General features: G+C 36.2%; 1 protein-coding gene across 4 annotated transcripts in view; it reads left to right on the top strand.

Moving 5' to 3' along the window:
* Nucleotides 1–14,368, top strand: part of LOC130054662 (neuronal acetylcholine receptor subunit alpha-7-like) — a 34,684-nt gene that overhangs the window by 17,878 nt on the left and 2,438 nt on the right. For 2 of the 4 annotated variants that reach the window (XM_056165097.1, XM_056165100.1), the window contains exons 2-7: nucleotides 274–416; nucleotides 926–970; nucleotides 1,925–2,031; nucleotides 9,886–10,112; nucleotides 13,309–13,635; nucleotides 14,120–14,331. In XM_056165097.1, the coding sequence (XP_056021072.1) occupies nucleotides 274–416; nucleotides 926–970; nucleotides 1,925–2,031; nucleotides 9,886–10,112; nucleotides 13,309–13,635; nucleotides 14,120–14,331 (1,061 nt within the window). The remainder of the gene's footprint in view (nucleotides 1–273; nucleotides 417–925; nucleotides 971–1,924; nucleotides 2,032–9,885; nucleotides 10,113–13,308; nucleotides 13,636–14,119; nucleotides 14,332–14,368) is intronic. The other 2 variants (XM_056165098.1, XM_056165099.1) reach the window with 2 other exon arrangements.

Here is a 14,368-nt window from a genome sequence, read left to right as displayed (position 1 = left end):
ATGTTTTATATTAAAGGGGATGCTTACTCCTCCTAGGCACCTGATCCCACCTCTAGTATATCCAGGGGTCCGTGTTTGCCCAACTATCTATTTTGTATTGCTTATAGGAGTTATGAGATTGATCACTGTTCGTTATCTTCACCTTTCATCAAATTATTTTTAGCAACAAATGAAATTTTAAGATATTTTAAATGGAATTATTTTCAGTAAGAAATGAAATCCTGAGATATTTTATGTTGAATTATTTCCAGTAACAGATTCAATTTGTTGTAGTGACGTCTTGGGCAGACACCGTTACCAGTCCTCTCTACACTCATCTGTTCACAAACTACAATCCTCGCCTTTTACCTATGTGTACCCCTGACGAGAAAGTAACAGTCTACATGGGTACCGCTCTCAGACAGATGATGAATGTGGTACGTCACTTGTACATATTTCTAATCCATTCTTGTCTACCCACGTCTTTAAAAAAAAGTGTAGTATTGGTTTACTAAATATGACCGTTATGTTTATATTTCTTAAAGGCAGGTCCGTACGAATAGCCCCCTTTTGGACTTTTTTAATCACATAAAATCTTATAATTGTTCCATCACCCAACTTTTCATTCTTTCTGCCTCGTTTAAATTGCTTTCTTCGGGTCCTGTCAATTAACTGATGATTGTATATTAGGCTTCGGAAGCAGGCAGTATATTCTTATTAAGTATGGGGTTGTATACAGGTAAGTCATTCTTTTTTAAAAGACGAAAGTAAATCTGATGCCAATTTCATGTAGGATGTACAATAATTTTGTTATTGCAAGTTACTTGACAATAGCTCTAATAGACAGTGTGTGTGCTTGATGTGCAAGTAATATTGTTAACTAGTTCCAGAGAATAAACCTTCAAAATTGTGCGTGTTTATACATTTTTGAATTTGTTGTTTTCAGAACGAAAAAGACCAAATTTTGAAGATCAACATTTGGCTAAGACTGGTAATGTTATCATACCTTCTATATAATTGTTTCGATCCTGTAGACGTCACTAGCTGTAGGTGGAGTGACACAATACGCGTGACGTAGCAGTGAGGCTTATTTCGCCTGGGTTAGAAATTACAGTGACACGTGACCTTTAAGGTCAAATCCGAAAGACCCGTGACCTGCTTCAAATGCTCGGCACTGGATGAAGGAGCAGTCATTAACTACACGGCTTAGGTTTGACACAATGTCACGAATGGAACCCGAACCCTTACTGTTGCTAAAAATCCCCTAAGCACTACGTTATTGCGACTGCTATACAGTTGTGGCATGAATTATCTAGACACTGTTTATTTCATCACAAGTATAATATGCTCTAATCAATTCACTTTCTTATTAATATTTTCTGCGGTACGGAGAATAGGGGGAAATAATTGTCAAGATTATAGGCTCGGAAATAAATTGTCCAATGAAATTTAGTTTAACGAGTCACGTGGTGACTACTGGTTTGAGTAGTGCTCGAATAGCTCGAATATCAGTTCTAGCTCGTCTTCTGGAGAAGACACAAAATTGTACATGCAAAAATTAAAATGGGGGGGGGGGGGTAATATGTTATGTATAAACAGTGTCATATAATGCAAAGTCCCTGCATAATGTTAAGAGGGAAGCGCTTTTGTGCGATTTTGACATGGTATGAGACACAGGTTTCCAGAATTAATTTTTCTAGGTTTTTTCTATTTCTGGTTTTCCTGGCCGGTCACGTCGTCGATTATTCTCACCATTTTGTAATATTATTCGTGCATGTATACAATGTCATTGTAAATACGTTGTATTTCACACAATAAATTTTCGGCTTCCCTGTGTGCTCCATGGGCTAGTCGGCAAATATATAATCATTTGCTTGTTATTTTGATTGAATAGAAAAGACCAAGTGTAATATGCACTAATAAATGGATTGTATCCTATTCACAGAAATGGTCAGATTGCCGCCTGAGTTGGAACAGTTCACAGTTCAATAACAGTCATTTAGTGGTCCCTTACGATACTGTGTGGACCCCCGATATAACGCTATACGACAGGTACTCTTTTACTTTATTTACCCCTCGACCCCCACCCCTAAAAAAAACAACCCCACCCCTGTGGATGAAAAAAGGTATCATATATTTTGTCTACAAGACATTTCGGAATGACCCTGAGCTTTCGACTATAACTTAGGTAAGATGTGACTTTGTTTTATTGTACGCTAGGCTGAACGAACGAACGAAATGATAAATTACTCTATCCCTCTGAATCTCGCGATCGGATACAAAGAAGTTTTAATTAATTCCATGCCTTTCTGTGATCTGTAACCTTAAATTTCTCATAAAAAAACCCAGATCGCTTTTTAAAAAAGAAATCCCATTTCAAATGTCTTTTTTTTTAACTCGACGAAATGTGGAATATTTTAATCTGTATGCACATGTGTAGCATATAGTTACGTTGATTCATTTTCACTTTACATTTAGTCGGGCATGATCATCACTGTAGATTTATGGAAATATAATGACATGGTGATCATCGATACCGATATTATACTATGTTCATTAAGATAGCATACAAGGTCATCATAAATACTCTATGAAGGAGTATCAACAACGTAATCTTCAGTAATGATTATGGCTTATACAATTTCAATTTTTAATGGAAGAGTGAGCTATCAAACGAATACAGCGTATATGGGACATCTCTAGTGTAATTATGTATCTCCCTGGGATCTCTTCATTTACATATATCAAAATAAATTGCCTCTGGCGGTTTGGCAGTTTACAAGGATCAGAACTGAATTGATAGTGGAGAGATAAGATGAAATTTTAAAGTCGAATTTTAACACACTGCAACTCCGACTTGATTTGTTGGGGCACCTGTATAAGTATTCTCCTTGGAATATAATAACACTGAGCAAGAAGGTCATATGATAACCTTGAAAATAGTTACAGGTATTTTGTAAAACTACATGTACATGTATTTGTAAGTGTTGTAATATTTAAAATAGATATTTACCACAAAACGACCCTATGGAACCACATTTATTTTTGAATTATTCACAAATCTTCACTTGAAAATTCAGTGGAAAAACATTACCCAAAAATTGAAATCCTTCATAAACATTTATTTACTGGTGCATTTCATGTAGTAATGACCGATTTCTATTTTTTTTTTTATCAAATAATAAGAAAATCACTCGTAAATACAGCAAAATCCTACTTCAGTGTGTTCAAAATGACCTTGACGCCACTGTCAAAATTATGAAATTCGTGTCCCCTGAATATAAGAATTAGGGAGATCCCAATGTCATTCTTGTTTAGGTTGTCTGAGTTGTAGTTTTGATACTCGGGGATCTCCCTATTATAGGGGTTGTAAATAAGTTGTCAACTTCTTCAATCGTCATTAATAAATGACAATTTTCAACCAACAATATGTACAGTGAAACTTGTCTAAACCGGCCGGTATTATAAGGGTAAATTACACATGTTTGTTAATAAATGTACTTCAAAAAGTGGCCGATGTCCGGTTTTCAGGGGTGGCCGGTTTTGTAAGACTTTCTTTGTAAGGAAATGTTAAGATTTCTGCCGGGACTTTGAAAATCAGCCGATATTCAGGGAGAACCGGTTTTCTGAGGGACCGGTTTGGAGACGTTTCTCTGTATTCTATTGTTAATTGCCAAGAAAAATAACAAAGCTGCGGGACATGAGAAAACCGGTTTCTTCGAATAGTATTTTATATTCTTATAAAACCGGAGAGCATAAAACAAATAAGGTAGTTAATCATATTGAGCATGGGAAAGTTCAAGCTTTCGGGTGGGACTAAATGGATCATATTGTAAATATACTGTAAAGTTAGAATCTTCCTGAATATGAAATACAAGAATTGGATATGTAGTGATAATAAGGATGGGGGTTTCTATTAAAATTGAGAAATACATAACGCCTGGATTAGTGATTCCGGTCTTAGAATGGGGATCTCTAGCTCATAAAATGAAAATCCATGACACTCTTTATTGCCAAACATCTAACAGTAAACTAATACTTTGCACAAATGTTGTTGAAAACTTATAGCCCGCCAATGCGTAAACATTAAAGCTAAGGTTACTATAAAAATAAAACTTGAGTTACTAAAAAAAATGTGAATGCTAAGTTATGCACTTCCTATTATTTACAAATAAAACACACATGATTTAAAATCAAATGTGTTTGTAAAACAACTTAGTAATTGTAAGCTGCTAGCGGTTTGCACTTGTTGCAAAGGTTGCTTATGACAAGACAGAAGGATACAGCGTTCTTTTTAAGCAGAAGGACGTCTGGATGCTTAGAGTTTTAATGATACACACAAACATCATCTACACACAAGACTCATCTACACACAAGGCTTATCTACACACAATCATCATCTACACACAAGCCTCATCTACACACAAGGCTCATTTACACACAATCATCATCTACACACAAGCCTCATCTACATACAATCATCATCTACACTCAAGGCTCATCTACACACAATCATCTACACACAGCCTCATCTACCCACAAGCATCATCTACACACAAGGCCTCTGATTTTTGTTCTGTTGTGTGTGACGTTGAAGTGACGGTTAAAGTCCATGAACTTTTTTTTAAATTTAGCATGTTTAATGTAACAACATTATACAAAAGGTATGCTGTTAATAATCACCCACCGCACGCATCCCACTAATTGATCCGAAGTCTCGCGGGATTCGTGGAGGTTTGTTTCATTGTTTTCGGATTTTTCTCTGTTTTTGAAAATTACAAATAATTTATGGAGTTTTGAAAATCATTACTGCAAAACTAATAACGTTTTTTTGTACTTTAAGCATTTATTATTTTAATGTACACATGTCAAGTAAAAATATGAGACCAGGGGTTCATTTTATAAAAGGATTTTAGACTTACAACCAATATGTATATTCTAATCAGCTTTGCAATTTTGCTAATGAGATTTTTTTAATACAAAGTAAAATTCATTAGCAATTGATTTTTTACTTTTAATATCATTGTTTAATACTTAATTGCTCTTAATTTCAACTCCCTTTGATTAAGGGGTAGAAAAACCTGTTCCTTGAAATCAGGCTTTAAAACATCACATATTTTAAAATGCTTATTATTATCAATAAATATCCATTAAAAATTGTCAAATTACTTTAAATTATTGAGTAAAAAATTGTTAATTGTTAATCTTCATTTTTCATAGTTTAACCTTATTTGCAATTGATCAAAGAGTGAAATTTTTTGCCGTATATTGCCCCCCCCCCCTTCCCCGTGAAACAACAAAAGATTTGGTGTAAATTCCTTCAATGACAATTTATAATACTTGTTAAAAGGGATTTGTGTTTCACTGGAAGGAAATATGTTTTTAAAATATTTTCCGTTTTCCATTGATTTCTATTGTGAAATGCAAGATTTTTAACCCAACTTATAGAGTTACCTCTCGTTGTTTTGTCAAATAAGTCAAACTTTATGAATATTAATATCTATAATAGCATAAAAATATCATTTTAAGAATTGATGACTTTAAAAATTGACCAGAAGGTGGGCGCTGAAACAATACTATCGTTCACAGTTCTTTATCAAATCTAACTAGATGTCGTCATAAGACAGTAATACCATATCAAGATGAATTGAATATTCTGATGGGCAAGTGCCCCGGGGTCATTTCAACCCCCATCTTTTTTTTTTATTGTTCAAATATCTTTAAAATTGTTGAGATTCCAACCCTTAAAGCGAATATATTCCTGCTGCACATGACACAGTGCAATGAGCGATTGGTTTTCGTTCGTCGTGCGTTAACAATTGAACATTTTTAACTTCTTAATAACTACCAGTCCAATTCTATGAAGCATCATTGGGACAAGGGGGACATAAATTGTAAATTTCAGGACTCCACCACCCCTGCGGACGTAGGGGCGGGGCAAAAACTGCGCAAAATTGAACACTTCAAAAATCTTTTCAAGAACCACACACCTGTAAGAAAAAATAATGCATAGTGATGTAGAGCAGGAAGGCTTCTACCAAAATTGTAAATTTCATGATCCCCGGGGTAGGGGTTCTCACCCCAGGGAGGGACCAAACTTGTTATATAGTGTTTATGTGTAAAACACTTAAATTACATCTTCTTTAATGTTATTCATACTAAATTGAAAGTAAATAGATATTTAGAAAGAACAGGTAGTCCTTTACCAAAATTGTAAATTTGATTATTCCAGGGGTAGGGGTTTTGGTATCAGGGTGGGACCAAAATGGTCAGTTATTAGATGTGTGAACAATAGACATTTTTAACTTCTTCTTGATAACTATCATTCCAATTCTTTTCAAATTTGGTATGAAACATAGTTGGAACAAAGGGAACACAAGTTGTAAATTTCAGGATTCCTGCACCCCTGGGGCCTTAGGGGCAGGGCAAAAACTGCCCAAAAATGACCACTTTTCAAAATCCTCTTTTCAAGAACCACATACATGTAAGAAAAACTAAATGCATAGTGATGTAGAGCAGGAATGCCTCTACCAAAATTGTAAATTTCATGATCCCCGGGGTAGGGGTTCTGACCCCAGGGCGAGGCCAAACTTGTTATATAGTGTTTATGTGTAAAACACTTTATGACATTTTATTTAGTGCTTTTTATACTAAATTGAAACTAAATGGATAGAGCAGATAGTCTTTTACCAAAATTGTAAATTTGATTTTCCCCAGAGTAAGGCTTTTGACCCCAGGGTGGGGCCAAACTTAGTATATCGTATTTATGTGTAAGTTTGCTGATACTGTTTAAAATCTAAATGCATACATGTACTTAGGAATAGGAGAAAAGGATGTACAAAAACTGGTGAATTTTACAACCCAGGGTTATGACTTTAGGATGAGTCCAAATTAGTCATATATTTTGATGCTTTAATGTTAATACACCTATTATTTAAAGCCTTTCATCAGTTTATGCACTTTTGAGGGCAGTGAAGATTTAAGAACACATCTTGTTTTATACTGTTGCTGAACATTAGAATTGAGCTTAGATATTCAGAACAGGAACTTTTTTCTAGATTTCAAAGCCCATGGAAGTAGTGATACTTGTTCACTAGTATTCAGGTGACCGATAAGGCCTGTGGACCTCTTGTTTGTAGAAAAACGTAGTTTTTTAACACATTTGGCTCCCAGGGTAAAGATGAAAATTCCAAAACTTTATTGCACATCTATCGGACACCACCAATCATCTTCCAAAAGATTAATTGGTTACTGCTTAAAATTGAGAAAGAAGAAAGTCTGACAGACAGGGTAACAACTTTCTTAAAATATTGCGGGTATAATGAATCGAAGAAAACGTAAACCGTATTTTTTCTCTTTATACAGATTGCAATACGAATGACCAATTTTTGATTGTTTCTAAATTCCCGTCGAGAATTTTTCATTCATATTGAGACGTCACTAGTTGAAGTAAGGCAAACTTAAATCTATGCTTCGCCGTAGCAGTGAGGGTACTTTAGCGTGACAACGCCTGTCGCGACATTAGATCTCCGTTTTTAAGGTCATATCCGAAAGATCCGTGATTTTCACCTCTACATGCCGACCTAATCCGAGATTCCTCTGACTCTTAACCCCGCTTTTATTTTGTGACTTCTGCGGGGGAGAGTCAGAGCGGACTCCATATTGAAAAGTGGGAATTCAGCGACACAAGCTGGTGTCGCTGCTAGCTACTTTACCTACCTCTTACAAATTTATTTCGCGGACCCATCTTCCAAGACGCGAGGATTCAGTTATCGGAAGATTATTCTACAAATACATCATGATTAATACGATGCTATCGCCGTTTAAACGATGGAATTTTGTGTTTATGTGTGCTGACGTCATGCGCAAAGAAATCAAATGGCGAGGCGGCGACCTAATTCAAGTGATGCTCCATTTGTTGATATTAGGGCCGTTTAAACGGCGATAGCATCGTATTAATCATGATCTATTTATAGATTTATCTTCCGATAACTGAATTCTCACGTCTTGGAAGATAGATCCGCGAAATAAAGTTGTAAGAGGTAGGTAAAGCAGCGACACCAGCTGTTGTCGCTGAATTCCCACTTTTCAATATGGAGTCCGCTCTGACTCTCCCCCGCACATGTCAAATATAAAAGCGGGGGTAAGAGTCAGAGGAATCTCGGATTACATGCCGACCGTTTGGTGAAGGAGCAATCACTACCTATTTTAACGTCAGAGGTTTGACGCGCCATGGCACGAGCGGAGCTCGAACTCACGACCTCCCGGTTGCAAAACTGAGCGACCACGACCAGTAAATAATGACCATACGTGAATTTAATATGTTTTATTGACGAAAAGTTTAAAGGATTGAACGGAACTTAGAAAAGTAATCTCTTATCCCTGCATTCTGTAGAAGGTGCCATGCCTACAATGTGAACAAGTCTATTGCAAATAGAAAGAATTATGATGTATCAGTAAATACAAAATCTAGAATTGATTTCAAGTATGAATTAACATATGCTCTTTATACAAAAATGTACATCAAGTCACGGAGAAGTTTGACAAAAACGACCACATTCATTAAAAAAAAAAAGCTTGAATAGTCTTAGAAGTCTATACAATTTTACCAATTAAAATAATGGTACAAGTCGTGCGACTTGTGAAAGCTGGTCTCCATACAGACGATAGATGTAAGTGAATAAACAGTTATAAAAGTAACAATTCGGTTTGTTTTATTTCCATAGTTTCCGATAAAGAATATAAACAAATGCATGTGTTCTGTTAACCGAAATTGGGTTGTGAAGTAAAATGACAATCAAGGAAAAATCGAAAAGCTATCAGGTGATAAAAGAAGATAACGAACAGTGATCAATCTCAGAATTCCTATAAATTACAAAAGAGTAACACAAACACGGACCCCTGGACACACCAAAGGTGGAATCAGATGCCAAGGAGAAGTAAGCATCCCCTGTTGACCGGTCACACTCCCTATGCCTTCAACAGATGTGAAAAACATATAATTCTTTCACCAGGATGCCTTGCTTGTTTCAGACTCGAGGGCGGGACCAAACTCGGTACATGTAAAAAGTGTTTATGTGTAAAACATTTAAATACGTTTTTAATACTATTGATTCTAAATTGACACTAAATAGATATGTAAACAGAACAGGTAAACTGTAGTCCTTCACCAAAATTGTCAATTTCATGATCTCAGTGATAAGGGTTTTGAATCCAGGTTGGGGCCAAAATGGTCAGTGATTGAATGTCTTAACAATTGTCTTCTTGCTAACTACCCTTCCGATTCGTTTCAAATTCAGTATGAAGCATCTTTGGGAGAAGAAAGCGTTTAAGATACAATCGCATATCTGTAAGAAAAACTAAATGCAGGAAGGCTTCTACCAAAATTGTAATTTGTCATGCTCCCTAATGTAGCGGTAGTGACTCCAGGGCAGGATCAGACTGGGCATATAGTATTTGTGTAAAACATTAAAAACATACTTCTTGCTGTTGGTGCTAAATTGAAACTAAATGGATATATAGAATGAGGAGGTAATATTTTATCAAAATTGTAAATTTCATGATAATTGTTCTTTTATATTAGCTTGACGAAGGAGTTGCAAATTTTGTAATATATAAATATTGCATTGAAAATGTTCACCCCGAGAAAACCATTGTCAATGTTTTGTATGTCAATGGAGGTATTTCACGTTTATAACAAACACTCAAACGGCATCGTCTAATAATCTACGGCGCATGGATTAGAATCATGTGATAGCCCGTTGTCAAGTACCGTTACTCGTTGCTAGATACTATCAACCTGGAACGCGTGCTTTCAATTCTCAATGTTTTTCACATGATTCTCTACCGATCAGATTCGAGTATTTTACTTGAAAGTATAATAATTATTTTTGCATGGTTCTTCAGCTCGGCCGAGGAAGAGATGATGCCCGGTAGGACAGATTACAGAGCCACGATCTACCCTAGCGGTATGGTTTATTATAACTTCCCCACAGTCCTACAGAGTGTGTGTCTCGTTAATGTTCTCTATTTTCCCATGGACACCCAGATCTGCACCCTCAAGTTTGGATCGTGGTCCCACAGCGGAAGTGAACTTGACCTCTACCCGAGTACAGATCAGGGTAGGCCAATAAGCAAGTAACATATAATAAATATTTTGAATTTCTGGAGTGCACAAGAAACTATTTTTGTATATATTGAAGTAAAATGTCTGCTTCTATCATTAGAAGTTTGTTGTTATAAAATGCTGTAATTGACCGGTAGGTATACGGATATGATTGGTTGTGTTCTTTAGACATCACTCAGTGCTCTATTCACTTGCTAAACACTCCAAAATTTCACTAAATGTGGCTTGCTTAGTTGAAGTCAACCTTTCTATTTTAGTTCTAACTTATTCAGTTTTTCGTTTTGTGTAACTGTTTCCTGTTTTGTGACTTGAACATTCTATTTTTGACCACATCCGCGGCTCTTACGGTACCAGTCTAATTAAAATTAGTTGTAAGATCCGTTCACATACTCGCTACGTGTAGCGAGTATGTAAGCGGATCAAACATCTAATTCTAATTAGATTAATACAAAACAAAACTTGCTTCATGAGCTGTGGGTCGTGGTTTTGATTTACGAACTCGACAGATGTAGGTACATGTGTACTATTTGTTCGCTCACGAAGAGTCGCGGGTCTGTAAGACTGTAAGGCGATGTTTCTTGTCATGTTAAGACGATGGTACGATCCTCACAGTTAAATCAAATAGAACTACATATACTTTAAAATTAACATAATTTCAAATTTGTGGCTCTGGATATCGAAGGGACATAAAACTTGATAAATGGCAATCGACCATGCGTATATGTAAAAATTAACTCAGAAAACAGTTAAACATGGCATTCTGTCTTTTTAAATGCTTTCTCTTCAGATACATTTGTTAACCGATAACAAATCAAAAATACTGCCTTATATAAAGTGAAATACACACGACATTCGATGCTAATTTCCTTAGTTCCCGCCTACTGACCTCTCATTTTGCATGAACTGAGAAAGCTATGAGATTGATCACTGTTCATTATCTTCATCTTTCATCCAGTTGTATGTTTGTGGGGAAACTAACACATTGGAACTTCAAAGGGTTATCACAGAAAAAACAAAACCCTAACCTTGTAGATATAAGGAAATATTTATGTTCACCAAGGTTTTGTCAATGATATTCCTTTGCTAGTTCAATGTTGATGAAAGGTGACCGGTCGACAGGGGATGCTTACTCCTTCTAGGCACCTAATCCCACCTCTGGTGTATTCAGGGGTCCGTTTTTGCCCAACTCCTTATTTTGTATTGCTTATAGGAGATTTATCACTGTTCGTTATCCTCACCTTTCATTCCGTGACACGAAACCATCAATTTAAAGGCCATACCCGAAAAACCCGTAACTTTCACTTCAAATGTCCGACGCTTGGCGAAGAAAGTTTACTATCTGTGTTAAATGGCCTGGGTTTTACGCGGTACCAGAGTATTTCGTAGGAAGTTTAATGAGTGTCATTTTATATGATATTATATGTAACTCTTCATCTTTGACAACTTGATATTTAACGCAATAGGAAATTTTCAGACATTGTTTGTATCCATGAATGTTGACCTTGATCTCAAAATTAATGTGCCTACCAATTTTGATTAATACCCTAGACATTACAGAATAATTGAACCTCCATTAATGGGAGTGATATCTAATGTATCATTACTTTATTATGTTTCTTTTTTTAATGAATGGATTGCTTCATTAAAGACTTATTTCAATTCCTAGAATTGGACTGCAAGTCTGAGGATAGGGGTGGCATATTGTAATTTACTTTACCAGAGACATGTATAACATGTGTGTCTCTGACCTGACATAATGGTCAATCATGAAGGGTTGTTCTTCCGTAAATGTTTACAAGGAGACTCTTATTGAAATGTTTCTACACGTCTGGAGCATATAAAACCTGAGTAAATTATCAGACGTTAGGGTTGTCTGGGAAACAAAGTGATTAACGCCCTTACTTCTCACAGCTGTTATCCGAGTTCGATCTCCGTGATCGGCAATGGTTGTATGTGAGAGGGTCTGGTAGCAATCTCTACCTAGAGTTATCGTTCCTTACACTCACAAATACTTGTGAGTGTAAGGAACGATAACTCTGGATAGAGATTGGGTATGGTGGTCGCCCGCTTGGGCAGTTAGTTTGCTCCGGGTACACCGGTTTCCTCCCAAAAATTACTCCCTACATTTTTAATGTTTAACATTGTACAAAACATGTAGATCAGTAGACAGAAATATTTAGAAGTAGAACAATGTTCTTATCAAATATGGAAGCGAAAAATATCTATCATTCCTCACCACTATAGTATTTATAAACAATGAAACTTATTTACCAGTGTGTTTGAGTGTCTCAATAGCTCTAGATCCTATTTTCATGATATTTTCAAAATGATAACTTATATAGTACATGTATGATATGAATCAATATAAATATCCTGTAGCATAGAGATACAGAATCGTTTCAGGATGCCCTTTATCGCTCTGAACCATTCTCTTCCCAGGGTTCTGTGGTCTGAACCATTCTCTTCCCAGAGATCCGTGCGCTACTCGTGTAAGTGAAGCTTGCGTAACGCGCCCTCTGGTAAGAGAATAGCTCTGAACCCGTTAATAGCCGAATTTCACGGTATTCGATATACAACACAATGGCCTATACGTCATTAAATCTGCCAACAATACAATGCGTATGTTTATTTAAATACAGGTGCATAAAACAGACTTGACTAGTATTAGACATTCAACAGGGAATACTTACTCCTCCTAGGCACCTGATCCCATTCAACAGGGAATACTTACTCCTCCTACCTGATCCCATTTCTGGTATATCCAGGTGTCCGTTTTTGTTCTACTCTTAATTTTTTATTCGTTATGGGAATTATGAGATTAATAAAAAAAAAGTTGACGTGTTGGCAACTGTGACAGATTTTGATAGCCGTCAAATTCAGTGAGCCACTGGTTTAGAGCGTTCAAGGTGACCCGGAAATGATTTCGTGTTAATTGATGAATGCAGTTGTTAGATTCTTTTTACCACTTGCACTCTTTCAGATATTCTTATTCACACTTCTAACTGCAATTATTCATTGTCATTTCCAATGTAAAAAAAAAAGTATAAAGAATATTCTATACAAGGAAAATCTTTTTCTTAAAAGTAACGAAACCATTTTATTCATTAGCATACGTCTATGAATATTTGTTTGCATGATAAGTTTCCTTCCAGTATTCTACTTCCTCCTCTGTGTTATTAAAATTTTCAAATTATGATTTACAGCCGATTTAACAAATCTCGTCTTGCACAACGAATGGGATGTTGTCTCAATGAAAGCAATCCGGAATGTCTTGTATTACCAATGCTGTCCGGATCCATACCCAGACATTACGTTTTCCCTAGAAATCAAAAGAAAGCCGTTGTTCTACATCATGAGCATCCTGTTCCCCTGTATTCTAACTGGTTCGGTGGCAGCCCTCGGATTCGCTCTTCCTCCGGAGTCCGGAGAGAAAGTATCCTTAGAAGTCACAGTACTGTTGTCCTTAGCTGTGTTTCTACTTATGGTTACCGAACAACTTCCGGCCTCCTCCGTCAATTTTCCGTATGTGGGTAGGTTTTGTTCAATTTCTCAAAGGGATGTGAAACAAGTAAACAAACAAAATTGTTAACTTTTAGCATTTTCTTCTTCTCCAAAACCAAAGTTCTTCTCAACTATTTTGAACAAAAATATCTTTGGGTAAAAGGGACTAATTTCACTTTGCTCTATTCAATGGACATGCCCGCTTCCAATGGGAGATAAATGTGAATTCCCAATTTGCGTAATGTTACGTATTATTCCTATTGGAAAACAGTAATGAAAACACCCTTTGGAAAAAACCACATGTACCTAAACAGTTATTTACCTAAACAGTTTACAACATAAATGGCATGAAAAACCTCAGCATTTTATCTGATTTTATCTCAGCTAGAGGAACTTCAGCTTCGAACGAGTAATTATACCTCGCTACAAATTGCAAGTTCCTAATCACAGAGAAAGTAGAATGCCCATAATAATGTTAGAAAACTAATTAATTGTTTTTCATGTATCTTCCAGGAATGTATTTCACCACCTCCATGATTCTTGTGTCGTTTTCGTGTGCAATGACAGTATTGGTTCTAAACATTCATTTCCGTGGTGCAACAGGAAATAAATTACCTGACTGGATGCGTAGACTATTTCTAAACAGATTAGCGTGGGTTGTATGCGTGAAGACTGGGAAAAGAGAAAATAAAGTGCATTCGGAGAAGAATCATTACCAGAGTCAGGTATCTGAATCAGCCGTAGAAGGTGTCTAACCTTTGA

The sequence above is a fragment of the Ostrea edulis genome, chromosome 5 (assembly GCF_947568905.1).
Source record: "Ostrea edulis chromosome 5, xbOstEdul1.1, whole genome shotgun sequence".
NCBI lineage: Eukaryota > Metazoa > Mollusca > Bivalvia > Ostreida > Ostreidae > Ostrea > Ostrea edulis.
The sequence above is the reverse complement of the archived record's forward strand: the minus strand, read 5'-3'. Positions and strand labels throughout refer to the sequence as shown.